This window comes from Salmo salar, chromosome 09 (genome assembly GCF_965601325.2).
Source record: "Salmo salar chromosome 09, fSalSal1, whole genome shotgun sequence".
Lineage (NCBI taxonomy): Eukaryota > Metazoa > Chordata > Actinopteri > Salmoniformes > Salmonidae > Salmo > Salmo salar.
In genome coordinates this window covers 90,567,501-90,595,364 of record NC_138299.1, presented here as the reverse complement: position 1 = coordinate 90,595,364, position 27,864 = coordinate 90,567,501, and the positions used below count along the sequence as shown (strand labels likewise).

General features: G+C 44.6%; 2 protein-coding genes across 3 annotated transcripts in view; both read right to left on the bottom strand.

Moving 5' to 3' along the window:
• Positions 1-24,352, bottom strand: part of LOC106592010 (cytoplasmic FMR1-interacting protein 2) — a 76,764-nt gene extending 52,412 nt beyond the window's left edge. The window contains 1 exon segment of the mRNA XM_045724189.2: positions 24,173-24,352. The gene's annotated coding sequence lies outside the window, so the exon portion shown is untranslated.
• A 1,085-nt stretch (positions 24,353-25,437) lies between these two features.
• LOC106612060 (tyrosine-protein kinase ITK/TSK) overlaps positions 25,438-27,864 on the bottom strand; it is a 19,713-nt gene continuing 17,286 nt past the window's right edge. For both annotated transcript variants that reach the window (XM_045724190.2, XM_014212877.3), the window contains exons 13-17: positions 27,661-27,864; positions 27,266-27,330; positions 26,942-27,060; positions 26,644-26,801; positions 25,438-25,714 (exon numbers count right to left, since the gene is read on the bottom strand). The exon at positions 27,661-27,864 is cut by the window's right edge and continues 13 nt beyond it. In XM_045724190.2, coding sequence (XP_045580146.1) covers positions 25,649-25,714; positions 26,644-26,801; positions 26,942-27,060; positions 27,266-27,330; positions 27,661-27,864 — 612 coding nt within the window. In that variant the 3' untranslated portion in view covers positions 25,438-25,648. The remainder of the gene's footprint in view (positions 25,715-26,643; positions 26,802-26,941; positions 27,061-27,265; positions 27,331-27,660) is intronic.

The window sequence follows — 27,864 nt, the reverse complement described above, 5'->3', positions numbered from 1 at the left end:
TGCACGTCTGTCTGTCTGCCTGTGCACCTGTAACCTGTACGTCTTTGCACCTGTAACCTGCACATCTGTCTGTGCACCTGTAACCTGCACATCTGTCTGTGCACCTGTAACCTGCACATCTGTCTGTGCACCTGTAACCTGCACATCTGTCTGTGCACCTGTAACCTGCACATCTGTCTGTGCACCTGTAACCTGCACATCTGTCTGTGCACCTGTAACCTGTACATCTGTCTGTCTGCCTGTGCACCTGTAACCTGTACATCTGTGCACCTGTAACCTGTACGTCTTTGAACCTGTAACCTGTACGTCTGTGCACCTGTAACCTGTACGTCTGTGCACCTGTAACCTGTACGTCTGTGCACCTGTAACCTGCACATCTGTCTGTCTGTCTGTCTGTCTGTGCACCTGTAACCTGTACGTCTGTGCACCTGTAACCTGTCTGTCTTTTCTGTGCACCTGTCTGTCAGTCTGTTTGTTTGTCCACCTGCAACCTGTCTCTCTCTGTCTGTGTACCTGTCAGTCTGTCTGTCTGTCTGTCTGTCTGTCCACCTACAACCTGTCTCTCTGTCTGTGCACCTATAACTTGGCTGTCTGTTTGTGCATCTGTCTCCTGTAACCTGCACATCTGTCTGTGTACCTGTAACCTGCACGTCTGTCTGTCTGTCTGCCTGTGCACCTGTCTGTCTGTCTATCTGTCTGTCCACCTGCAACCTGTCTGTCTGTCTACCTGCCTGTCTATCTGCAACCTGTCTCTCTGTCAGTCTGTCTGTCTGTCCACCTACAACCTGTCTCTCTCTCTGTACACCTATAACTTGGCTGTCTGTGCATCTGACACCTGTACGTCTGTCTGTCTGTGCACCTGTAACCTGTCTGTCTGTGCACCTGTAACCTGTCTGTCTGTATGTGCACCTGTACATCTGTCTGTATGTGCACCTGTAACCTGTCTGTCTGTGCACCTGTAACCTGTCTATCAACACAGTGTGGGGGATGTGGGCACTGGGCACGTTTCCCTTTTACAACCGATGTCATCAGACAAACAACCTTTGTGACACCATGAAAAGACAAGTGTTGTCATGCTAGACAACGCTGTCCTTCTGAGTAGGAGGAGAGCAGCAGTAAACTGACTGTCAGACCAGACTGCTGAATGTACGTAGTACACTGGTATACATGATGTTGTTCTGTCTGCTCTGCACTGTAACCAAACAGCTGAGTAGGCTAACTCACCTGCAGACAGGCAGCTCATTAACACTTGATTGAAGATGGACAAAAATAGTGCAGAAAGGCACATCAATAGCTTACCAAACAAAGGTGTTCCTAGTCAATCAATCGATTACATTATTGCTCTCTTGCACACAGAAGCCTTGTATAGCGGACTGTTTAGAAAACCATAGATCCTTACAGCCAGTCTGGTCTGGGTCTGAGCAGGAACAGACCCTTACAGCCAGTCTGGTCTGGGTCTGAGCAGGAACAGATTCTTACAGCCAGTCTGGTCTGGGTCTGAGCAAGAACAGACCCTTACAACCAGTCTAGTCTGGGTCTGAGCAGGAACAGACCCTTACAGCCAGTCTGGTCTGGGTCTGAGCAGGAACAGACCCTTACAGCCAGTCTGGTCTGGGTCTGAGCAGGAACAGACCCTTACAGCCAGTCTAGTCTGGGTCTGAGCAGGAACAGACCCTTACAGCCAGTCTGGTCTGGGTCTGAGCAGGAGCAGACCCTTACAGCCAATCTGGTCTGGGTCTGAGCAGGAACAGATCCTTACAGCCAGTCTGGTCTGGGTCTGAGCAGGAACAGACCCTTACAGCCAGTCTGGTCTGGGTCTGAGCAGGAACAGACCCTTACAGCCAGTCTAGTCTGGGTCTGAGCAGGAACAGACCCTTACAGCCAGTCTGGTCTGGGTCTGAGCAGGAGCAGACCCTTACAGCCAATCTGGTCTGGGTCTGAGCAGGAACAGATCCTTACAGCCAGTCTGGTCTGGGTCTGAGCAGGAACAGACCCTTGCAGTCAGTCTGGTCTGGGTCTGAGCAGGAACAGTGTGACTACGTCCCAAATGCCACCCTATCCCCTACATAGTGCACTATATAGGAAATGGGGTGCCATTTGGGACTACAAACTGTGTCTGGCCCGGCGCCTAGGGCCTGGCCTACATATCATGTGCCTCTCAGGAGTGTGTTTTTACCTCTGCTCTGACACACAGAGGCTGACATGCCTGATAAGATGCTTAATCTCCTCCAGCCAGAAGGAACAGTGGGGGAGATGAAGAGAAAGAAGGAAAGAGGGTGAAGAGGGAAGAGGGGGAAGAGGGAAGTGGGTGAAGAGGGAAATGGGTGAAGCGGGGAGAGGGTGAAGAGGGAAGAGGGGAGGGTGTGAAGGGGGGGGGTTGAAGAGGAAGCGTATTCCTCCAAAGCTCCGTTGTCCTGAGTCTGCACAACCCTGCCAGGACCTAGGATCAAGGGGAGACACTAAAGTGTTCTAGTACTATATCTCTTGACACAATGATGAAAATAATCATGGCCTCTAAACCTTCAAGCTGCATACTGGACCCTATTCCAACTAAACTACTGAAAGAGCTGCTTTCTGTGCTTGGCCCTCCTATGTTGAACATAATAAACGGCTCTCTATCCACCGGATGTGTACCAAACTCACTAAAAGTGGCAGTAATAAAGCATCTCTTGAAAAAGCCAAATCTTGACCCAGAAATTATAAAAAACTATCGGCCTATATCGAATCTTCCATTCCTCTCAAAAATTGTAGAAAAAGCTGTTGCGCAGCAACTCACTGCCTTCCTGAAGACAAACAATGTATACGAAACGCTTCAGTCTGGCTTTAGACCCCATCATAGCACTGAGACTGCACTTGTGAAGGTGGTAAATGACCTTTTAATGACGTCAGACCGAGGCTCTGCGTCTGTCCTCGTGCTCCTAGATCTTAGTGCTGCTTTTGATACCATCGATCACCACATTCTTTTGGAGAGATTGGAAACCCAAATTGGTCTACATGGACAAGTTCTGGCCTGGTTTAGGTCTTATCTGTCGGAAAGATATCAGTTTGTCTCTGTGAATGGTTTGTCCTCTGACAAATCAACTGTAAATTTCGGTGTTCCTCAAGGTTCCGTTTTAGGACCACTATTGTTTTCACTAGAATATTTTACCTATTGGGGATTTCATTCGAAAACATAATGTTAAATTTCACTGCTATGCGGATGACAAACAGCTGTACATTTCAATGAAACATGGTGAAGCCCCAAAATTGCCCTCGCTAGAAGCCTGTGTCTCAGACATAAGGAAGTGGATGGCTGCAAACGTTCTACTCTTAAACTCGGACAAAACAGAGATGCTTGTTCTAGGTCCCAAGAAACAAAGAGATCTTCTGTTGAATCTGACAATTAATCTGGATGGTTGTACAGTCGTCTCAAATAAAACTGTGAAGGACCTTGGCGTTACTCTGGACCCTGATCTCTCTTTTGAAGAACATATCAAGACTGTTTCAAGGACAGCTTTTTTCCATCTACGTAACATTGCAAAAATCAGAAACTTTCTGTCCAAAAATTACGCAGAAAAATGTATCCATGCCTTTGTTACTTCTAGGTTGGACTACTGCAATGCTCTACTTTCCGGCTACCCGGATAAAGCACTAAATAAACTTCAGTTAGTGCTAAATACGGCTGCTAGAATCCTGACTAGAACCAAAAAATGTGATCATATTACTCCAGTGCTAGCCCCCCTACACTGGCTTCCTGTTAAGGCAAGGGCTGATTTCAAGATTTTACTGCTAACCTACAAAGATTTACATGGGCTTGCTCCTACCTATCTTTCCGATTTGGTCCTGCCGTACATACCTACACGTACGCTACGGTCACAAGACGCGGGCCTCCTAATTGTTCCTAGAATTTCTAAGCAAACAGCTGGAGGCAGGGCTTTCTCCTATAGAGCTCCATTTTTATGGAATAGTCTGCCTACCCATGTGAGAGACGCAGACTCAGTCTCAACCTTTAAGTCTTTACTGAAGACACATCTCTTCAGTAGGTCCTATGATTAAGTGTAGTCTGGCCCAGGGGTGTGAAGGTGAACGGAAAGGCTGGAGCAACGAACCGCCCTTGCTGTCTCTGCCTGGCCGGTTTCCCCTCTTTCCACTGGGATTCTCTGCCTCTACCCCTATTACGGGGGCTGAGTCACTGGCTTGCTGGTGTTCTTCCATGCCGTCCTTGGGAGGGGTGCGTCACTTGAGTAGGTTGAGTCACTGACGTGGTCTTCCTGTCTGGGTTGGCGCCCCCACTTGGGCTGTGCCGTGGCGGAGATCTTTGTGGGCTATACTCGGCCTTGTCCCGAGATGGTATGTTGGTGGTTGGAGATATCCCTCCAGTGGTGTGGAGGCTGTGCTTTGGCAAAGTGGGTGGGGTTATATCCTACCCGTTTTGCCCTGTCTGGGGGTTTCATCAGATGGGGCCACAGTGTCTCCTGACCCCTCCTGTCTCAGCCTCCAGTATTTATGCTGCAGTAGTTTATGTGTCGGAGGGCTAGGGTCAGTCTGTCACATCTGGAGTATTTCTCTTGTCTTTTCCGGTGTCCTGTGTGAATTTAAAAATGCTCTCTCTAATTCTCTCTTTCTCTCTCTCGGAGGACCTGCGCCCTAGGACCATGCCTCAGGACTACCTGGCTTGATGACTCCTTGCTGTCCCCAGTTCACCTGGCCGTGCTGCTGCTCCAGTTCCAACTGTTCTGCCTGCAGCTATGGAACCCTGACCTGTTCACCGGATGTGCTACCTGTCCCAGACCTGCTGTCCCAGACCTGCTGGAACCCTGACCTATTCACCGGATGTGCTACCTGTCCCAGACCTGCTGTTTTCAACTCTCTACAGACAGCAGGAGCGGTAAAGATACTCTCAAAGATCGGCTATGAAAAAGCCAACTGACACTTACTCTTGTGTTACTGACTTGTTGCACCCTCGACAACTACTATGATTATTATTATTTGACCATGCTGGTCATTTATGAACATTTGAACATCTAGGCCATGTGCTGTTATAATCTCCACCTGGCACAGCCAGAAGAGGACTGGCCACCCCTCATAGCCTGGTTCCTCTCTAGGTTTCTTCCTAGGTTTTGGCCTTTCTAGGGAGTTTTTCCTAGCCACCGTGCTTCTACACCTGCATTGCTTGCTGTTTGGGGTTTTAGGCTGGGTTTCTGTAAAGAACTTTGAGATATCAGCTGATGTAAGAAGGGCTATATAAATACATTTGATTTGATTGATTTGAAGAGGGAAGAGGGTGAAGAGGGGAGAGGGGGAAGGGGGAAGGGGTGAAGAGGGGAGAGGGTGAAGAGGGAAGGGGGTGAGAGGGAAGAAGGTGAAGAGGGAAGAGTGTGAAGGGGAAGAGGGGGAAGAGGGTGAAGAGGAAAGAGGGTGAAGAGGGAAGAAGGTGAAGAGAGTGAAGAGGGGAGAGGGTGAGGAGGGGAGAGGGTGAAGAGGGTGAAGAGGGAAGGGGGTGAAGAGGGTGAAGAGGGGAGAGGGAAGGGGTGAATAAGGAAGAGGGTGAAGAGGGAAGAAGGTGAAGAGGGAAGTGTGTGAAGGGGAAGAGGGGGAAGAGGGAAGAGGGTGAAGAGGAAAGAGGGTGAAGAGGGAAGAGGGGAGAGGGTGAAGAGGGAAAAGGGTGAGGAGGGGAGAGGGTGAAGAGGGGAGAGGGTGAAGAGGGGAGAGGGTGAAGAGGGTAGGGGGTGAAGAGGGTGAAGAGGGGAGAGGGGGAAGGGGTGAAGAGGGGAGAGGGTGAAGAGGGAAGGGGGTGAGAGGGAAGAAGGTGAAGAGGGAAGAGTGTGAAGGGGAAGAGGGGGAAGAGGGTGAAGAGGAAAGAGGGTGAAGAGGGAAGAAGGTGAAGAGAGTGAAGAGGGGAGAGGGTGAGGAGGGGAGAGGTTGAAGAGGGTGAAGAGGGAAGGGGGTGAAGAGGGTGAAGAGGGGAGAGGGAAGGGGTGAATAAGGAAGAGAGTGAAGAGGGAAGAAGGTGAAGAGGGAAGTGTGTGAAGGGGAAGAGGGGGAAGAGGGAAGAGGGTGAAGAGGAAAGAGGGAAGAGGGTGAAGAGGGAAGAGGGGAGAGGGTGAAGAGGGAAAAGGGTGAGGAGGGGAGAGGGTGAAGAGGGGAGAGGGTGAAGAGGGGAGAGGGTGAAGAGGGTAGGGGGTGAAGAGGGTGAAGAGGGGAGAGGGAAGGGGTGAATAAGGAAGAGGGTGAAGAGGGAAGAAGGTGAAGAGGGAAGTGTGTGAAGGGGGAAGAGGGGGAACTCTGGAACTCTGGAGCTCTGTTAGAGTGACCATCGGGTTTTTGTTCACTCCCTAACCAAGGCCCTTCTCCCCCGATTGCTCAGTTTGGTCGGGCGGCCAGCTCTAGGAAGAGTCTTGGTGGTTCCAAACTTCTTGTATTTAAGAATGATGGAGGCCACTGTGTTCTTGGGGATCTTCAATGCTGCAGAAATGTTTTGGTACCCTTCCCCAGATCTGTGTCTCGACACAATCCTGTCTCGGAGCTATACGGATAATTCCTTCGACCTCATGGCTTGGTTTTGCTCTGACATGCACTGTCAACTGTGGGACCTTATATAGACAGGTGTGTGCCTTTCCAAATCATTTCCAAACAATTTAATTTACAACAGGTGGACTCCAATCAAGTTGTAGAAACACCTAAAGGATGATCAATGGAAGCAGGATGCACCTGAACTAATTTTTAAATCTCATAGCAAAGGGTCTGAAAAGTTATGTAAATAATGTATTTCTGTTTTTTATCAATTTGCTACAATTTCTATCAACATGTCATCGGTTTGTCATTATGTGGTGTTGTGTGCAGATTGCTTTTGAGAGTCAAATGTATATATAACATAAGGGATATTTAAAAGGCAAAGGCAAAGGCAAAAAGGAAGTGTGATAGCAAGAGAGAAAGGAGAAGAGAGAGAGAGATAGAGAGAGAAAAAGCAAGGAGAGAAAGGAGAGAAAGGACGAGAGATAAATGAGAGAAAGGAGAGAGATAGAAAGGAGATAAAGGAGAGAGAGGAGAGAGAAATGAGAGAGAGGAGAAAGGAGAGAGAGAGAGGGGAGAGAGAGAAAGGAGAGAGAGAGATAGAAAGGAGAGAGAGAGAGAGAGAGAGAGAGGGGAGAGAGAGTGATAGAGGGGAGAGAGAGAGAGATAGAAAAGAGAGAGAGATAGAAAGGAGAGAGAGATAGAAAGGAGCGAGAGAGATAGAAAGGAGCGAGAGAGATAGAGAGAGATAGAGGGGAGCGAGAGAGGGAGATAGAAAGGAGAGAGAGAGATGGAAAGAGAGAATGAAGTGTGTCATGTCCGGGTCACACCACTCAATGGGTTCCCCCCTTGGCTACCATCCTCGCCACACACACGGAAAATACAGGGTCTGTTTATGAGCGACATGGTGGAACAGACAGTGGAATTCATCTGAGAATGTCTGGCCTACATTAACACAGCAAGAAAGTGTAATAACAACACACACAATTGGTTTAGGAATCGGTTGATCCGATACAGACACATTCCTTCATCTTTCATTAGCTTCAGCCCAACATCACACACACACAGTCTCTGATAATATACCTTTATTTGCTCTTTTCAGTATTATGTCTATCTCTGATAAGCTACCCAGGAAAGGGCTGAAAATAGCCCATATTAATATATGTAGCCTTAGAAAGGTTCATGAAATCAATAACTTGCTAACATCAAATAACATTGATATACTGGCCATCTCTGAAACTCACTTAGATTATTCCTTTGATGATACAGCAGTAGCAATACAGCGATAACATTTATAGAAAAAACAGGAATGCCTATGGGGGAGGTGTTTTTGTATATGTTCAGAGCCATATTCCTGTAAAGCTTAGAGAGGATCTCATGTCTAATGCTGTTGAAGTGTTGGGGTTGCATATTAACCTGCCTCATCTAAAGCCTCTTATTTTGGGGTGCTGCTATAGGCCACCAAATGCTAACAGTGCTGCTAAGTGCTAACGGTGCTGCTAAGTGCTAACGGTGCTGCTAAGTACTAACGGAGTTGCTATGTGCTAACGGTGCTGCTAGGTGCTAACGGTGCTGCTAAGTGCTAACGGTGCTGCTAAGTACTAACGGAGTTGCTATGTGCTAACGGTGCTGCTAGGTGCTAACGGTGCTGCTAAGTGCTAACGGTGCTGCTAAGTGCTAGTGGTGCTGCTAAGTGCTAGCGGTGCTGCTAACTGCTAACGGTGCTGCTAACTGCTAGCGGTGCAGCTAAGTGCTAGTGGTGATGCTAAGTGCTAGCGGCGCTGCTAACTGCTAACGGTGCTGCTAACTGCTAACGGTGCTGCTAAGTGCTAACAGTGCTGCAAAGTGCTAACAGTGCTGCTAAATGCTAACGGTGCTGCTAAGTGCTAACAGTAAGTATTTGGATAACAAGTGTGCACTGCTTGATAATGTGTGTGATGTTAACAGAGATGTCTATTTTCTACCAATAGTGTTGGATCTGTGACATCCACTTGAATCAATCATATCTTCACTAACGCTGCAGAACTTTGCTTCAAAGAAATATCAGTTTGCATTGGCTGTAGTGACCATAATATTGTGGCAATAACAAGGGAAGCCAATGCCAAAGGTTGGGCCTAAAGTAATTTATAAGAGATCATACAAAAACAATTCGAAAGGAGTGTGTGTCCACAGGCGTGGAAGGAAGCTAAAGTTATTCCACTGCCTAAAAATAGTAAAGCACTCTTTGCTGACTAACAGCCACTCAATCAGTTTGCTGCCTGTTCTGAATAAACTGATGGAGAGGATTGTGTTTGAGCAAATACAATGCTATTTTTCAGATAACAAGTTACCTACTGACTTTCAGCATGCATATAGAGAAGGGCACTCAACTTGTATTGCACTGACTCAGATGACTGATGATTGGTTAAGATAAATGGATAATTAGATTTCAGTGCAGCCTTTGATGTTATTGATCATAAATTATTGAAAAAAACTAACTTTCTATGGCTTTACATCACCTGCCATCACATGGTTAGAGAGTTACTTATCCAATAGAACCCAGAGAATGTTTTTCAATGGAAGCTTCTCCATCATCAGACATGTGTATGTGCAGTGTCCCGCAGGCCGTTACGCTCTATTTTTACAATTGATTTGCCACTGGTCTTACACAAAGATAAACTCTGCTAAAAAAGAAATGTCCACTCACTGCCAACAGTGTTTATTTTCAGAAAACTTAACATGCGTAAATATTTGTATGAACATAAGATTGAACAACTGAAACATAAACTGAACAAGTTCCACAGACATGTGACTAACAGAAATGGAATAATGTGTCCCTGAACAAAGGGGGGGTCAAAATCAAAAGTAACAGTCAGTATCTGGTGTGGCCACCAGCTGCATTAAGTACTGCAGTGCATCTCCTCCTCATGGACTGCACCAGATTTGCCCATTCTTGCTGTGAGATGTTACCCCACCTGCAAGTTCCCAGACATTTCTGGGGGGGAATGGCCCTAGCTCTCACCCTCCGATCCAACAGGTCCCAGACGTGCTCAATGGAACTGAGATCCGGGCTCTTCACTGGCCATGGCAGAACACTGACATTCCTGTCATGCAGGAAATCACGCACAGAACGAGCAGTATGGCTGGTGGCATTGTCATGCTGGAGGGTCATGTCAGGATGAGCCTGCAGGAAGGGTACCACGAGGGAGGAGGAAGTCTTCCCTGTAACGCACAGCGTTGAGATTGCTTGCAATGACAACAAGCTCAGTCCAATGATGCTGTGACACACCGCCCCAGACCATGACGGACCCTCCACCTCCAAATCAATCCCGCTCCAGAGTACAGGCCTCTGTGTAACGCTCATTCCTTCGACGATAAATGCTAATCCGACCATCACCCCTGGTGAGACAAAACTGTGTTTCGTCAGTGAAGAGCACTTTTTGCCAGTCCTGTCTAGTCCAGGAACGGTGGGTTTGTGCCAATAGGCAACGTTGTTGCCGGTGATGTCTGGTGAGGACCTGCCTTACAACAGGCCTACAAGCCCTCAGTCCAGCCTCTCTCAGCCTATTGCGGACAGTCAGTGCTCATCTCCATCAGTACTCATCTGCCTATTGCGGGCAGATGAGCACTGATGGAGGGATTGTGCGTTCCTGGTGTAACTCCGGCAGTTGTTGTTGCCATCCTGTACCTGTCCCGCAGGTGTGATGTTCGGATGTACCGATCCTGTGCAGGTGTTGTTACACGTGGTCTGCCACTACGAGGACGATCAGCTGTCGGTCCTGTCTCCCTGTAGCACTGTCTTAGGTGTCTCACAGTACGGACATTGTAATTTATTGCCCTGGCCACATCTGCAGTCCTCATGCCTCCTTGCAGCATGCCTAGGGCATGTTCACGCAGATGAGCAAGAACCCTAGGCATCGTTCTTTTGGTGTTTTTCAGAGTCAGTAGAAAGGCCTCTTTAGTGTCCTAACTGTGACCTTAATTGCCTACCGACTGTAAGCTGTTAGTGTCTTAACGACCGATCCACAGGTGCATGTTCATTAATTGTTTATGGTTCATTGAACAAGTATGGGGAAGTGTTTAAACCCTTTACAATGAAGATCTGTGAAGTTATTTGGATTTTTACGAATTATCTTTGAAAGACAGGGTCCTGAAAAAGGGACGTTTCTTTTCTTGCTGAATTTAGAAAGACTATGTATGCGAATTATTCCACACTCTACATGTCTGCACGCAATGCCAGAGATCACTGAAATTCTAAATAAGGAGTTACAGTCAGTATCAGAATGGGTGATTAATAATAAACTGGTCATAAATACACCTAAAACTAAAAGCATTGCATTTGGTTCAAAACATGCTCTAAGACCTAAACCTCAACTAGAGTTGTACACAAAGGGTGACCACTGAGAAAATGTAGGACGTTAAACTCCAAGGTATAACATTGGATGGTCAATTATCATGGTCAAATCATATTGATAAAGTTGTTGTGAAGATGGGGAGGGGTATGTTCATTATAAAAAAACGATGTTCTGCATTTTTTATAAAAAAATTAACTGTACTAGTTGTTCAGGCTCTGATCTTGTCCCATCTTGATTACTGTCTGGTAATATGGTCAAGTACAGCAAAGAAAGACCTAGCAGCAACTGTCTCAAAACAGAGCAGCATGCCTTGCCCTTAAGTGACCATCAGTGGAGGCTGCTGAGAGGCTCATAATAATGGCTGGAATGGAGTACAATGAATGGAATGGAGTACAATGAATGGAATGGAGTATAATAGCACGGTATGAAACTCATGTTTTTGATACCATTCCATTTACTCCATTCCAGCCATTATTATGCGTTGTAACGCACATACAGAACTAACATCAACAACATGCATGTCAGTCTTTCCTGGTTACATTTACATTTTAGTCATTCAGCAGACGCTCTTATCCAGAGCGACTTACAGTAGTGAATGCATACACTTGTCATGACGTTGGCCTCTTTTGGTACAGGGAGGACAGTTGACTCCCCCCCAATCCACCCTGTGTGTAAAGGGTCGTAAAAACTCTAAAATTCCAGGAGAGTCTCTGGCCACATGGCCCATAGAGAGACACAGGAAATTCTTCCAACTCATAGAATTGGAGAGCCAAGCGACATTTTGTGTTCTGGAGAAGGTATGGAAGATTGGTGAAGAATCCAGCTACGAACTGATCCGCTTGGTACAATTTTGTGATACTCAGAAGAGACAATATAGCCATATTACCATAAAACTGTTTATATAATAGCATCATAATGGTTGTATAGAATGTATTAATAAGGATAAAGCTTTTGTAAGACATTGAGATGCTATGTACTGATGTAATGTGATAGGTTTGGTTACAGAAATACAATTCTAACTCAGTCATAGGCACGCCCCAGGGACACATACAGGACCAGGCGTCATTTGACAAGCCTGTTCGATGGGCACTATAAAACACCCCCTGATTTACATTTCTTCAGACCAGGCCTACACTCTATGGCCAGAGGTTTGACCATCCAAGTACTCTACTGAAAGTGAACCATACCACTTGGTTAACTTTTAGACTATTGATACCGACAGAATAAGAACAAGTCTTTGATATTAATTATTAGTCTGCAGCTAAGTAAATTATATCATCGAACGCGAAGACCAACGAAACAACCATTCTATGACGACATTAATGAATGTCGCTCTGAAAGATCCATTCTAACCGAGAGAGAGAGAGAGAACGCGGACAAAACTCCCCAACAGAACAGAACTCTCGAACAAGGATCACGACGACACATGAGCGTAAATATGTATTGATTGCAATTGTTCCCGAATGAGTGAGCCTTCAATTGTCAATTGTTAATATTAATGAACTCTGTGTAACTTCTCAGCGGACCGTTTATGACCCATTGTTCAACAGGCCGACCTGCCTGTTTAGCCCACAAGGGCACATTCCTCTACCAATCCTTTGTGACGATAATTACTGTTTGTATGTTTTCTGTTAATTACTTAGTGTAGTAAATAAATGATTTTAAGACAATTGATGTATGGATGATTTTAGTAAAGACTGGGTTCGTGCAGATACAACAATTTACGACGTTTGGAATGAGACTGGACTCGAGGTAAATACACCATTTGAACTAGAAGATAATCGGCCTATACTATAATAGAATATAATATTATAGTACAGGAAAGTTATATTAGGAAAATTATAGCTTTGTATCTGAATATTCTCCTTGGTGCCCCGATCTCCTAGTTAATTACAATTAAACGATTAATCAGTTTAATCGCGTGATAATAATTACAGGGAGCTAATTGATAAACATATCTTCAGTTTAATGGTACCCCCAAAGACACGACATATTGGTGCCCCCGTGTGAGGACTCAAACTAAAACGCACGTTGGGCCATTTTGATAAGACATATTGGAGCCCCCGTGCGAGGAATCTAAGATAGAATTGGACTTTGCTGTGAAATTCTATATATCAATTGTGCAAACAGAATTGTACAAACAGCCTGCTATATAAACAAAGTGATTGTGCATTTTCCATTGAGAGAAGCTATTTAGAGTAGCTCCGGTCTTATGTCGATAGCAGTGAGGATTAAATTCCAGATTTAGTCCGTTAGGCCAAACGGTACTATTTCTGTCGGTCAATATTAACTTCTAGAGTAAGGTTAGAAATTAGAAGTTAACTGTCCGGTAAACCGAGCCGAATAATTTGCCTACCGCACTAAGACAGTGTGGGCAGACCGTATGCGTATTTTGTATTTAAGTACCGTGTCGCTCCGGTCAGCATAAACAACAGCAGAATATGCTGAATGGGGTTAAGGTGAGACGTCACTAGAAAACCCACCCTTTCCATAAGTGAAAGGATCCTATTTTGGTGCTTGGAAGGATACTCCTGAACCAAGTAGCAATAGCTTAGCATTACGGGTAAGCTAACAGAGAGGGAACATTTTACCCTCCCCCGTAACACGTTTAAAATTTCTCCTCTAGCGCGACGGAAGTCCGACCTTTGTACTTCCGTTTAATTTAAGCATTCTGCACCCTGGTGGTGAAGAATTGCCAGTACATCTCTAGGGGAAATTCAAACGTGGAGCACGGTAACATATCCAGACAATCACAATTGACTGGATATGACGTCTCATTCAATTTAACCAACAAGTGAAATTGCCAGATTTACCTTTTCAAGTGGATCTTTCAAATAATATCCAAAATTGATTGGGCGTCTACAATGAGACATGATTAACTTTTTCCAAACTTAACTTAGATGAAGCAATGCTCTCAGGTTAATTGAAAGTTCATTCCCAGATAGCCTATACGGGTTTGATTTATCATAAATAGATTAAGCAGTAAAATCTGCTTTAGCAAGGCACAGTCAGTAAAACCCCTTTACGGACGCTCAGCCCCAGGGAGGAGCGTACCCTAGTGGTGAAGGGTCCCAACATTTGAACTACGGTTTACACCTATGATATCCAATCAATGGAGATTGTATGGATTATCGTCTCATTCAATTTATTTATTTAAATTGTCGAACATACCTTTCTAGGTTCTTCCAATTAAATGAGACAACTTAAACTTTGCATATTAACCGGGATGAAGCAACCTCTCAGGTAATTCATAGTTAATTCCCAGATAGCCTATACAGGTTTGATATATCATAAATAGATTAATCAGTAAAATCTGCTTTAGCAAAGCACATTCACCAAACCCATTACTGACGGGAGTGAATCCCATGTGGCTCAGCCCCAGGGAGGAGCGTACCCTAGTGGTGAAGGGTCCCAACATTTGACCTACGGTTTACACCTATGATATCCAATCAATGGAGATTGTATGGATTATCGTCTCATTCAATTTATTTAGTTAAATTGTCGAACATACCTTTCTAGGTTCTTCCAATTAAATGAGACAACTTAAACTTTGCATATTAACCGGGATGAAGCAACCTCTCAGGTAATTCAAGTTTAATACCCAGATAGCCTACCCAGGTAGGACTAATCATTGGCATTGATTAATTCAATTTGCTTTTGCAAATTCATTCACGTCCAACTTCCACAGTACTGTACAGTACTGATAGTTCATTAACGTCTATAAATAGATTAAAATCGTCTTTGCAGTTTTCCACATTCCAAAATTTTGGAAAATTAGGAAAAACATTTTTCCTTTCAAATGTTCTAATAATGTGCAGGCTATCAGAGGGGGTGGTCCCCACTCGCCTGCTAATTAGTGAACCTCCACCCGTAAATGGATTGATCTCTGACCTCAGCAGCGATAACAACCCTAATTATGCCATTAGTGGAAAAGCAGACAACAATGTTTTCCAAAATCAACCATCGGGCGCAGGCCTCGTAAAGGTTCTCTCCAGTCTAGCTCTGATGTCTTGCCATCCGAGATTGCCATCTGTCCAATACCGCAGTGCACAGCTGAAGCACGAGCAGGTAACGGTAGACATAAAGGGACAGGTGGAGAGAACCGGGAAACCAATGACAAATGCAGAAAAGGGAAAAATTCTGCTAGCTATGGAACTGCGTTCGAAAACTGAACAATTAAATGTAATTGCAAAAACGTATGACGATGAACAAGCACAAGCTCTTCAACAAAATCATTTTCTACAGGAACAACTCGATTTAGCCAAAACTAAATACGATGATGTCCATGCCAAACTAGATAAATCTGAAGAGTTATCTACAAACAGGAGCGCTCAACTTGACAACATGCATGCTGTTTTGTTGAATGTTACTCAAAATAACACGGTGCTCCTCAAAGCGCTGCAGACCAAAGACGATCAGTTAATGAACACAATGACAAAGTTGGATGATAAATCAGCAGAACTTATTGAAGCCGCTGACCAAATGAATGATGAGAGAACTCAGGTGATGAGGTTGGAAATATTGATTTCTAAGCAAGCAGAGGAAATCTCATCACTGAATCTCTCGCTCCGTACTCAAGACCTCTACCTGCAAACCATGACAGATAAGTTTGAGACCGAAAGGAGCAGGTGTGACTCACGTGTCCAAAATCAGTACTCTAAGCGCTCAAGTGGACTCTGCAATGCAGCAGAATTCCACCCTTAGGTACCATCTGGAGGAAATCCAGAATGGTCACGCTCTACAGTGCGACTTCCCATCCAAGCAACCGGAGCCCTGTACTCACAGGAGTGAAGACAATAGGTTTCAGACCTTGCCTCCCTCATGTGTCCCTCAGTCTTCTCCTCTTGGCCCTTCGGCACTGAGTAATATGGCGCCTCTTGGCCAACAACAACAAGGCTTGGCTTCTTCTCTTGGCCTTTCGGCCCCAATCTCTCCACAGGATGAAGCCAACCCTCTCCGCCCGCTTGGCGTGGAATACCTTGACAAACTCGTCAAGAATTTCCCCACCTTTGACCCCGTTCCAGGTCAGCCAAACGATACTGAGACGTTCCTAGCTGACATAGAGGACGCGTTGGGTGGCTACCCGAACGCTACGGGTTCTGACAGGGTTTACCTGTTGAAGCGAACGTCGAATAGACACGTGACGAGGTTCCTTCGTCTACAACAGCAACACGTGCTAAATGACTATGCTAAACTTGCCACAGCTTTGATATTAGAATTCAGTGGTTCTGCGACTCGCAAACACGATAGCTCACTGGCTAACACCGTCAAACAAGCTCGGAACGAACACCCACAAGCTTTCTATCATAGGCTTCGTTCAGCTTACTTTGGCCTACTCACAGAAACAGGAATGTAAGAGCTGTTACCATTCAAACAAATGTTTCTGTCAAACATGTATCCCACCTTCATTACCTACTTGGGCCCTGCAGCCCACGTTGGCTTGCCTATCTTACAACTCAGAGAGCTTGCAAGCACAGCTTTTGAGGCATCAAAAGTTCACAACGCTAAGAGCCCTGACCACTTGTAGTTTTGAAGTTTAACCAGGAGCACTCACTCCAGTTAGAGGGGGCATTATCAGGTATTGGAGCGTCGAGAGATGACGCACAACAACAGTTTCTACCACGAAACCATGATTCCAATAACCTCCGCGGTCGAAATAACTGTAAAGTACGTAGCCATCAACATGACTACCGCTACAACCGACCCGTTCGCTACGTTCCTGCACCCAACCCACAAAAAGTGTCAGAGCACAAGGGTAACAAAGGGTTGAAGGACGATCAAAACGTAGAACAATGTTCTCCAGAAGTCCCACTACGGGAAGAACTTAAGCGAGAACAATTTGAGAAAAGGGTAAAAGATAAGTCACAAGGACTAGACGGGGAATTACCGGACACCAGGTCCGCAGGAATTAACACCCATAGCATGGACGTTAAAGTTCAAATTTCTCACGCTCTCATTCAAGACCCTATCCAGGGCCCGCTTGATCAAGAAACAAGCCCCCCGCTCTGTCCATAGACTCTGATACAAAAGTTGCGAAGAAAAAGGTCAAACGCTTCGTTAAAGCCAAGCCCACTCAAAATCGGAAAAGTCAATCTGCTTCCATCTTGAACAGACATGGCACATCACGTCGTTGCGAACGACCACTCCACTTTGTGGGGAATATGTCCACTAACCACGAATCTAAACGGCCATACCTGGAAACAGTCCTGGAGGACTGCTTAGCTTGTCATGCGCTAATTGATTCGGGTGCGACAATTTCACTCATCTCTCAAACATTGTTTGATGATCTAAAAAGGGCTTTGAAACCAACTAAACGTTGGTTAAAAGTGGAACGATGCGACACTAAACTTCGAGGGGTCACTCAGACTACCTCGCCTCTCACATTGAGAGTCATGCTGAAACTACACTTCCAGGACGTATCGCTCGTTCACCCTGTGTATGTTACCAGCCTCGAAACTGTAACCCTGCTACTTGGAGCAGACTTGATGGATCGCTTACTCCCATTGATGGATTGGAAAACCAACCAGGTATGGTCACAGGCCACAGTGCCTTCTCCACTGACCACACCGTCTCCCCCTAACGCTAGCTGCAACGCAGTCCTTCACGAGGGGTATCTGTCGAAAGCACCCCTTGAGAAAAAGACGTTTAGAAACCTCTTGGTACAAAATCCGATCCACGGAGATAGCACGATATCTCGACACATTCCATCAGCCAACCTGATTGACCATTCTTTTCATGATTTCGAGCCAGCTGTCTCTGTGAATAAGCAACTTCCCTCCTCCTTGCAGTCATGTAATACGGTAGTTGAGATGAACTTTTCTTTCCCTTTGGACACTTCCGCAAGCACTGCGGCCGTCCCAGCAAGAAAAACATTGATGCGCAGAGTATACTCTGCTTCCGATGATACACCTTCCGCTTTGTTGGGGACTGTCACCCCTTACAATGACACTAATGGCGTCAGTCCAGCAACTGACCCGATGACTCCCACTTGTGAAACACTTTGCGATATCACAGACCGATATCCTCGTCTCAGTTCGCAGGTACTGAAGAGGTTGCCACACGCGGACGCGGTGGTGACTGACATGCCTCGACAGCCACTGAGCGTTTTGAAGCACAAACACCAGGAGATTTGGTTGAAAGGTTACAGCCATTCTCATAACAACGCGGCCGCTGAAAACTCGTACGTAGGGTCCGATCTTCTCGTTTGCGCATCGGACACCAACACCACCCGCTGGTGGGGGGGTCAAGACTACGGACAACACCGTACGAGGCCGCCAGAGCATAAATCAAATCTAGTTGTAAACTCCCCTATGAGAACAGTGAGGAGCAGACAGGCCCCTAGACGGGGATTATCTTAGAAGACATCTAAGATAGTACTGAGGTGTACCACACTGGTCGTAAAGGAAGTCCAGTGGACTTGTCCACCTCCAAAACAAATGGCAACCATAATCATTCTTTGCCATGCGTAGGTTCAACTACAATACAACTAGTAAAATGCTCCAATCATGTGTTCCGGTAGATAATATTTCAGAATAAATCGGTAGGATAACTGGTCCCCTTGAGTACCAGTACCAATACTAGCAACAGTCAGTCCAGCTACAATCAGTAAGAAGGTTAGAGACTTAACCAATCAAATTACCATTGACAACAGCGACATAGGAGTCACTCAGAGTGCAACACGTGGAGGGGAATCTCCAGTGCACTCTTCCAATGGTTAACACACATGTCACTAATAAATAGGATCCTCCATTCAGGAGGAAAATTATTAGAAGTCATGAACCATGATCACACCACGTATGACTGGTCCAATACTTAAAGAGTACTTCCGTCATGAGGTTAGCTCCTCCGTGGATAACATAGCTATGAAATAGACTTCATACCTATCGCCACTACAAAAGTGGAAGAAACAGTGACTTGTAGAAAAACTACTACAGACTCACTTGACACCAATTCTGACTGACCTCCAGGCATTGACCTGAAAATTACCTGACTACGTCAGACTCATTCTGAACAAGTTGTAATCTGCCCGGATACTTGGTTTTCTTCCCTTGACATGAGCGCTTGTGTAAGCATAAACGCACATGCACAACGGAACATCCAATTAGGATTTATGCTAGGACCACTTAAGGGCCCAAGCAATATACCAGCCTTAGTAAAGTTGAACATTTACTTCTAGGCCTGTGACTCTACAGCACTCACCAGTTTTCTTCCCAGAAGTCCATAGGTCATACCTGTAGACTGCCCAAAACTAGTGCATTACAGCTGTAGACTTATCATATAGTTATCAACTTAGGATAGCGCCTAAGCAACACACCAAGTAGGAAAACCCTAGATATGGCATTAGAGACAATGCCATGATAATCATTTTGCCAGAACATTGGACGTATATAGAATACAGTCCAATTAGATGATTTTTTTTGTGTGAACTATATTTTGTATATTTTTTTGTTTTGTTATGCTTTCATTCCTTTTCGGTTCAGTTCCTTTGACACTTAGGAAGTGATAGAGCCATAAACAAAGTCCCCATACAACCATCACTTAGTGCCACAACGCCGCTCATTGGGGAATGAATGTAATTATATATATTTCATGAGTGTGTGTGCGTTGTTAACATCTGCCTAAGTTACTGCCCAGATCTTCCAGTCTGGACGACGGGTCCGGAACGGCGACCCCAAATCCGGACACCCACAGCCTATCCTTGTGGCGGCATGCCCGCTGTCAGAGAGACTACCAAGGTAAACCACCAGAGGGAGGGACCGCAACGGCGATCACCAACCAGGACATCCCCTGGCCCTTCCTGGGGTACTTTGCAGCTTCCAGGGAACCTACCAAGGTACACCAATTGAGGAGACCGCAACGGCGATCACCAACCGGACATCAACTGCCCATCCTTGTGGTGGACGGCTCCGCTTTCAGAGAGCCTACCAAGTTCAACCACCAGAGAGGACTGCAACGATGATCTACCAATGGGACATCACGTGGTCATGATTTTATGTTGATTTGTAACTTACAGGATAAACAAGATCCAAACCACCAGGGGGGGTATGTCATGACGTTGGCCTCTTTTGGTACAGGGAGGACAGTTGACTCCCCCCAATCCACCCTGTGTGTAAAGGGTCGTAAAAACTCTAAAATTCCAGGAGAGTCTCTGGCCACATGGCCCATAGAATGGAAATTCTTCCAACTCATAGAATTGGAGAGCCAAGCAACATTTTGTGTTCTGGAGAAGGTATGGAAGATTGGTGAAGAATCCAGCTACGAACTGATCCGCTTGGTACAATTTTGTGATACTCAGAAGAGACAATATAGCCATATTACCATAAAACTGTTTATATAATAGCATCATAATGGTTGTATAGAATGTATTAATAAGGATAAAACTTTTGTAAGACATTGAGATGCTATGTACTGATGTAATGTGATAGAATTGTATTTCTGTAACCAAACCTAACTCAGTCATAGGCACGCCCCAGGGACACATACAGGACCAGGCGTCATTTGACAAGCCTGTTCGATGGGCACTATAAAACACCCCCTGATTTACATTTCTTCAGACCAGGCCTACACTCTATGGCCAGAGGATTGTCCATCCAAGTACTCTACTGAAAGTGAACCATACCACGTGGTTAACTTTTAGACTATTGATACCGACAGAATAAGAACAAGTCTTTGATGTTAATTATTAGTCTGCAGCTAAGTAAATTATATCATCGAACGCGAAGACCAACGAAACAACCATTCTATGATGACATTAACCTCTCTGGGCTAGGCGGGACGAATTCGTCCCACCTACGTAACAGCCACTTGCAGCCTGTGGCGCGATTTTCAAAACCTTAAAAATCCTATTACTTCAATTTCTCAAACATATGACTATTTTACAGCTATTTAAAGACAAGACTCTCGTTAATCTAACCACACTGTCCGATTTCAAAAAGGCTTTACAACGAAAGCAAAACATTAGATTATGTCAGCAGAGTACCAAGCCATAAATAATCAGACACCCATTTTTCAAGCTAGCATATAATGTCACCAAAACCCAGAAGACAGCTAAATGCAGCACTCACCTTTGATGATCTTCATCAGATGACAACCCTAGGACATTATGTTATACAATACATGCATGTTTTGTTCAATCAAGTTCATATTTATATCAAAAACCAGCTTTTTACATTAGCATGTGACGTTCAGAACTAGCATACCCCCCGCAAACTTCCGGGGAATTTACTAACAGTTTGCTAAATTACTCACGATAAACGTTCACAAAAAGCATAACAATTATTTTAAGAATTATAGATACATTACTCCTCTATGCACTCGATATGTCCGATTTTAAAATAGCTTTTCGGATGAAGCACATTTTGCAATATTCTAAGTACATAGCCCGGCATCACAGGGCTAGTTATTTAGACACCCACGCAGTTCAGCCTTCACCAAAATCACATTTCCTATAAGAAAAATGTTCTTACCTTTCTTGTTCTTCATCAGAATGCAGTCCCAGGACTTCTTCTTCAATAACAAATGTAGGTTTGGTCCCAAATAATCCATCATTATATCCAAACAGCGACGTGTTGTTCGTGAGTTCTAGACACTATCAGAATGGTAATCCACGGTCACGAGCATAGCGTATGGCGTGACAAAAAATGTCTAAATATTCCATTACCGTACTTCGAAGCATGTCAACCGCTGTTTAAAACCAATTTTTATGCCATTTATCTCGTAGAAAAGCGATAATATTCCGACTGGGAATCTGCAATAAACTAAACAGCCGAATTAAAATACTCCACGGGGGCTAATCGCGCACGCGCCTCACTCCATTGTCACCTAATGGGACACTTGAATAAGATGATAATCTGTTTCAGCCTGAGGCTGCCTCGTCAACCTTCATGATTTTCCCGCATCCTGAGAGCCTATTGGAGCCCTGGGAATTGTCACGTTACAGGTAAGATCCTTACTTTTCAATAAACAGATGCAAGACGCACGACTCCTTGTCAGACAGGCCACTTCCTGCATGAAACCTTGTCAGGTTTTTGCCTGCCATAGGAGTTCTGTTATACTCACAGACACCATTCAAACAGTTTTAGAAACTTTAGGGTGTTTTCTATCCAAACCTGAACAATAATATGCATATTCTAGCTTCTGAGTTGGTGTAGGAGGCAGTTAAAAATGGGCACATATTTTTTCCAAAATTCTCAATACTGCCCCCTAGCCCAAACAGGTTAATGAATGTCGCTCTGAAAGATCCATTCTAACCGAGAGAGAGAGAGAGAGAGAACGCGGACAAAACTCCCCAACAGAACAGAACTCTCGAACAAGGATCACGACGACACATGAGCGTAAATATGTATTGATTGCAATTGTTCCCGAATGAGTGAGCCTTCAATTGTCAATTGTTAATATTAATGAACTCTGTGTAACTTCTCAGCGGACCGTTTATGACCCATTGTTCAACAGGCCGACCTGCCTGTTTAGCCCACAAGGGCACATTCCTCTACCAATCCTTTGTGACGATAATTACTGTTCGTATGTTTTCTGTTAATTACTTAGTGTAGTAAATAAATGATTTTAAGACAATTGATGTGTGGATGATTTTAGTAAAGACTGGGTTCGTGCAGATACAACAATTTACGACGTTTGGAATGAGACTGGACTCGAGGTAAATACACCATTTAAACTAGAAGATAATCGGCCTATACTATAATAGAATATAATATTATAGTACAGGAAAGTTATATTAGGAAAATTATAGCTTTGAAATCTGAATATTCTCCTTGGTGCCCCGATCTCCTAGTTAATTACAATTAAACGATTAATCAGTTTAATCGCGTGATAATAATTACAGGGAGCTAATTGATAAACATATCTTCAGTTTATTGGTACCCCCAAAGACACAACACACTTCATACATTTATTTTATTTTTTTGGATTTTTTCGTACTGGTCCCCCGTGGGAATCGAACCCACAACCCTGGCGTTGCAAACACCACGCTCTACCAACTGAGCCACACGGTTGAGGGTTGACGAGAGATGAACTGCTTCTCTTCTAGTTCTTATGAGAAATATTTCTGTGATGAACATTCCAGATTGACTACATAATCAAATAACATTCTGCTCAAACACCCATACCTACCCCACAAGACATGCCACCAGGGGTCTCTTCACAGTCCGCTAGTCCAAAACAAATTCACGGCAACGCATAGTTTTAAAGAGCCATGATCGCATGGAACTCCCATCTCCAATTACTCAAGCAAACAGTAAAATTAGCTTTAAAAAACGGATTAAACCACAAATCATGGAACGGCGGGGTAATGAATGGGCACACACACATTTTTTGTTGTTGTATTGTTTGTATTATGTCTTCTTTGTCATTGTATTTAAAATATGTGTGACTGTCCTTGTCTATCGGTGTATCAGTGTTTTGTTACTTGTCATGTTCTGTGTTTTTTGCAGACCCCAGAAAAAGTAGCTGCTGCTGCAAAAGCTAATGGGGATCCAAATAAACAAATCTTTCAAGTGTTACAGTCGAATAAAGTCAAATGGTTATTAATTATTTGAGTGTGGAAAAAATCATTCATTTGATGTTGGAGAATCCATTGCCTACATAACGGAAGTGGATGAACCTGCCATCCGTGCATCAGTCTAGAACAGCATCATGAGGCCTGGGTTGGAAGGACGCATCTACAATGAAAATGTGGCTACGTTGATATTTGTAAACCTGCCTTTTGTCAACGAGGTGACGCTTAACGGATACATTGTAACGAATTGCTGATAGGAGTTGAAGTGGGCTATTAGAAAACAATGAAAACTATAAAGAATTTAGTCGACGGGTAGACTACACGTTAGATAACTAATCTCCACCAGCTGTAACCAATGTATCTCTCGGAACATGTCACTATAACATAATATAATTGTTTTATTATAAGACAAAATGCATTGTGTGATATGAATATCACCCGTAGCCTATTTTCATGTAAAAATATTTCCCTACAGACACTGCCACACGCAAAACCTCGTTCACCCCACCCATCTGTCGGAGTATGACGCTATCAATACACTGGCTGAAATAACGGGGTGCTTCATTCATATCACCGAATAAGTGAAGAGGCTAACGAACGCAAAAATTAATGAATGATAGAATCCGATGAGTTTATTTGTTATCATTGTTTTAAAAAATGGCAGAAAAAATACGTGAATTGCTTCCAAAGGTACAGTGATGTTGCACCATGCAAGATAGGGGAAACACGGCAGGTTCTGTACGTCTATCGCAGCCTCCGGTCGAGAAGGGAGTTTAGGCTACCCGCACATCTTTGCCGTGCACTGCCAACATATTCCGCTACATTTTGCACATACCTGCAACTTGCATGTCCGTCCAGGATAATTAGTGCGGACAATGTCTCACTGTGCGACGAAAATCCAATGTTTTATTGAAGTTTTTCTGTTCTTTTCCCCGATTGATGCTCTCGTTTCACTCAGCGCATAGCCGAATAATCCACCCCACACAAAGAGCAGAAAATGGCTGCAAGTGTATTTCCTTAAAGAGACAGTCACTCACACAGGCAGGAGGATGGAACTGTGGTACTGAATATGGCCAATGTTGTTGCACAGACCGACACTCAAAACGCCTTGCGATGAGGCTTTTGTGTCGTCAAAATAAAATAATGTATTTGCAATGTCGCCTATCTATCGCTATTCGCTACAAACTATTCCCCTTGAAATCATATTATAAACCACTAGGGCTACATTGAAACGTGCTACAGATTCTTCCGAAGGTCCATTTGATTAGATATTGCAGGATATTACTTACTTACCATGCACTGCACAGGCACCACTCAATGACCCAGTTTTCATGGCAGAGATGGTGTCAAACTTTGATCACATCAACTGCACAGGTTACAGCGTCCTTGACAGGACTGTATAGGCCTAGTATGCTATTTTATAGGCACAGGTGTTCTTAGAAGTAAAGAAAATATTTTTAGAATTTAGTTCAGTCACTTTACAATGGATTGTATATAAAGGTTTAGTAGAATATGCCTAAAACTATCTACTGTATGTTTATATCTATCTATATGTCGATCTATATCTAGTCTATCATGTCTATCTATACTCCCACAGAGATCCTATATGTAATTCTGCGTATACTCTCTGCCTGACAGGGTATTACTATGCCAGTACGGGTACCCAGTCAAACCTCGTTGTCACAGCAACCAGAGCAGGCATGTAGGGCTGTCAGGAAGCACAAACTTAGAACACATTCATACTTTATCAGGGCTCAGTGTGTGTGTGTATGTGTGTGTGTGTGTGTGCACATCTGCCTGAGAACCCTGGATACATTAAAACCACCTACAATTACTGTATTGACAAGTGAACTATTAATGAGTATTATGCATTGTGGTTATTTAGTTTTAGGACGGCAGGAGCCAGCTATACAGAGATCCTAGTACGTAAGGACGTAGAAGGGTGATGGGAATAGCCTACATTATGACATCATGTGAGTAAATGGGTTGTGATGGACAGTCAGACTTGGAACGACAGAGAGGGAAATCAAACAAAAGTCAACTTATGAAACAACTAATAAACACAATAGACAGAAACAAGAAATCAAGACACAAGAGAAGTAGACTTCTTCATTTTATAAAAAATATGGTTGCTATAAAAAAAAAGTAAGAAATAGAAACTAGAAGGAAATTAATAAATAACATAAATACAGCTAGCTAAGTCTTTTTTGTATAGAATCTTCAGTTTTATTGAGCAAATGATTCTTCCATGATTTACCCCGGATAGCTAGTTAGCAGACTAGGTTTGGTTGAATAGCTTGTCCATTCAGGCTCAGAGGTCTGAGAGAGAGGCCAGCTCGTGCAGCAGGAGAGCAAAGGATGGACGGTCCTCTGGTTTCTACACAGGAAGAGACAGATCAATCACAAGACATTATGCTTAAAACACAAGCTACACTAAGATAACAGGTGAACCAACCTACCAAGCTGAATCAGTAAGGTACAGGTGAACCAACCTACCAAGCTGAATCAGTAAGGTACAGGTGAACCAACCTACCAAGCTGAATCAGTAAGGTACAGGTGAACCAACCTACCAAGCTGAATCAGTAAGGTACGGGTGAACCAACCTACCAAGCTGAATCAGTAAGGTACAGGTGAACCAAGCTGAATCAGTAAGGTACAGGTGAACCAACCTACCAAGCTGAATCAGTAAGGTACAGGTGAACCAACCTACCAAGCTGAATCAGTAAGGTACAGGTGAACCAACCTACCAAGCTGAATCAGTAAGGTACAGGTGAACCAACCTACCAAGCTGAATCGGTAAGGTACAGGTGAACCAACCTACCAAGCGGAATCGGTAAGGTACAGGTGAACCAACCTACCAAGCTGAATCGGTAAGGTACAGGTGAACCAACCTACCAAGCTGAATCAGTAAGGTACAGGTGAACCAACCTACCAAGCTGAATCAGTAAGGTACAAGTGAGTCTGTCTACTGCAGCGTTTCCCAAACCCCAAGGGGTGCATATTTTGTTTTTTATACTAGCATGGATTCAAATAATCAACTCATCATCAAGCTTTGATTATTTCAATCAGCTGTTTAATGTTAGGGCAAAAAAATGACATTTGCACCCCTTGGGGTCCCGAGGACCGAGTTTGGGAAACCCACCCACCCTACCCATCCACACACACAAACCCATACTACACCCATACACTACACCCACCCACACAACACCCACCCCCACACACACCCACCTTACCCACCCACACTACTAACAGTACAGGTGAGTCAGTAAGCTACAGGTGTGAACCAGGTAGATCCTTCCCACCCACCTCCTTCCAGCACCACTCCATGAGGAGGTGCACAGCCTCTGGGGCCTGTCTGGGTTTCAGCAGCCTCAGGCCTGCATTCAGGGCCTCCACCACCTCACCATTAGACCGGTTCTCATAGGGCAGACGCCCCTCAGTATACACCTCCCACATAAACACACCTGGAGGAGAGGGGAGGAGAGGAGGAGGAGAGGGGAGGATTCAACATTCATTCATCATACCTCTAGTATACATTTTCTAAGTTGAAAAAGCTCAGTGTCTGACCATGCACAACAGTCTCAGAGAGAATGAATAAACCCACCAAAGGACCAGACGTCAGACTTGCTGCTGAACTTGCAGTACTTGATGACCTCAGGAGAAGACCACTTGATGGGGAACTTGGAGCCCTGGGAGCTGGTGTACTGGTCATCTAGAACAAACCTGGTAGGACAGGACAGGGGAGGAAAGGACACACGGTTATCTGTGTGCGTCTCTGCAGCTTCCATGGATAGATACACAGTCCCCCCTGTAGAGAAGTCTGACCAGTTTCCCTGTCAGGGTGGGTCACTGGTTCAAGTCTTCACCCTGAATCACCATATATTCTGGCCTTTATCAATAGGTATCAACCAGTCTGTCACAAACTCACCTGGTCATTCCAAAATCAGACACCTTCACCACGTTGTTGCAGGAGACCAGACAGTTTCTGGCTGCCTGTGAGGGTTGGGTTCAGAACACACACTTATGCTCTGCAGTAGTTTGTCCATCTTATGTACTATACACTCCACTATCACTGAAAATACATCTAGGCCTTAACCAAGCAGAGTTCCTTGATGTTTCAGCCAGTGAGGTAAAACAACCATTTCTAAGCTGTTCTGTGTTTTCTTTCTATGAATGAATTTACATTTTCTATGTAAAGTGTGTTGAGATTTGTGAAATGCACTTAAAATAAATTGTGACTAAACAAGCTCACACGCAAGCAGGCAAGCACGTACGCATGCACACGCTCATAAACACATATGTTCAGGTCTTTGGGTGGGTTACCAGGTCTCTGTGGATGAAGTTATTGCTCTCCAGGTATGCCATCCCTTCACTGACGTCCAGACACATCCCCAGTAGGGTGTCCTGGGACATACGCCCCCTCCTGGCTCGGAGGTAGTCCGACAGGCAGCCCTGCTCCATCAACTCAAACATCAGACACATGGGAGAATGCTGGGTACACACACCATACAGCTGTACCAGCTTACA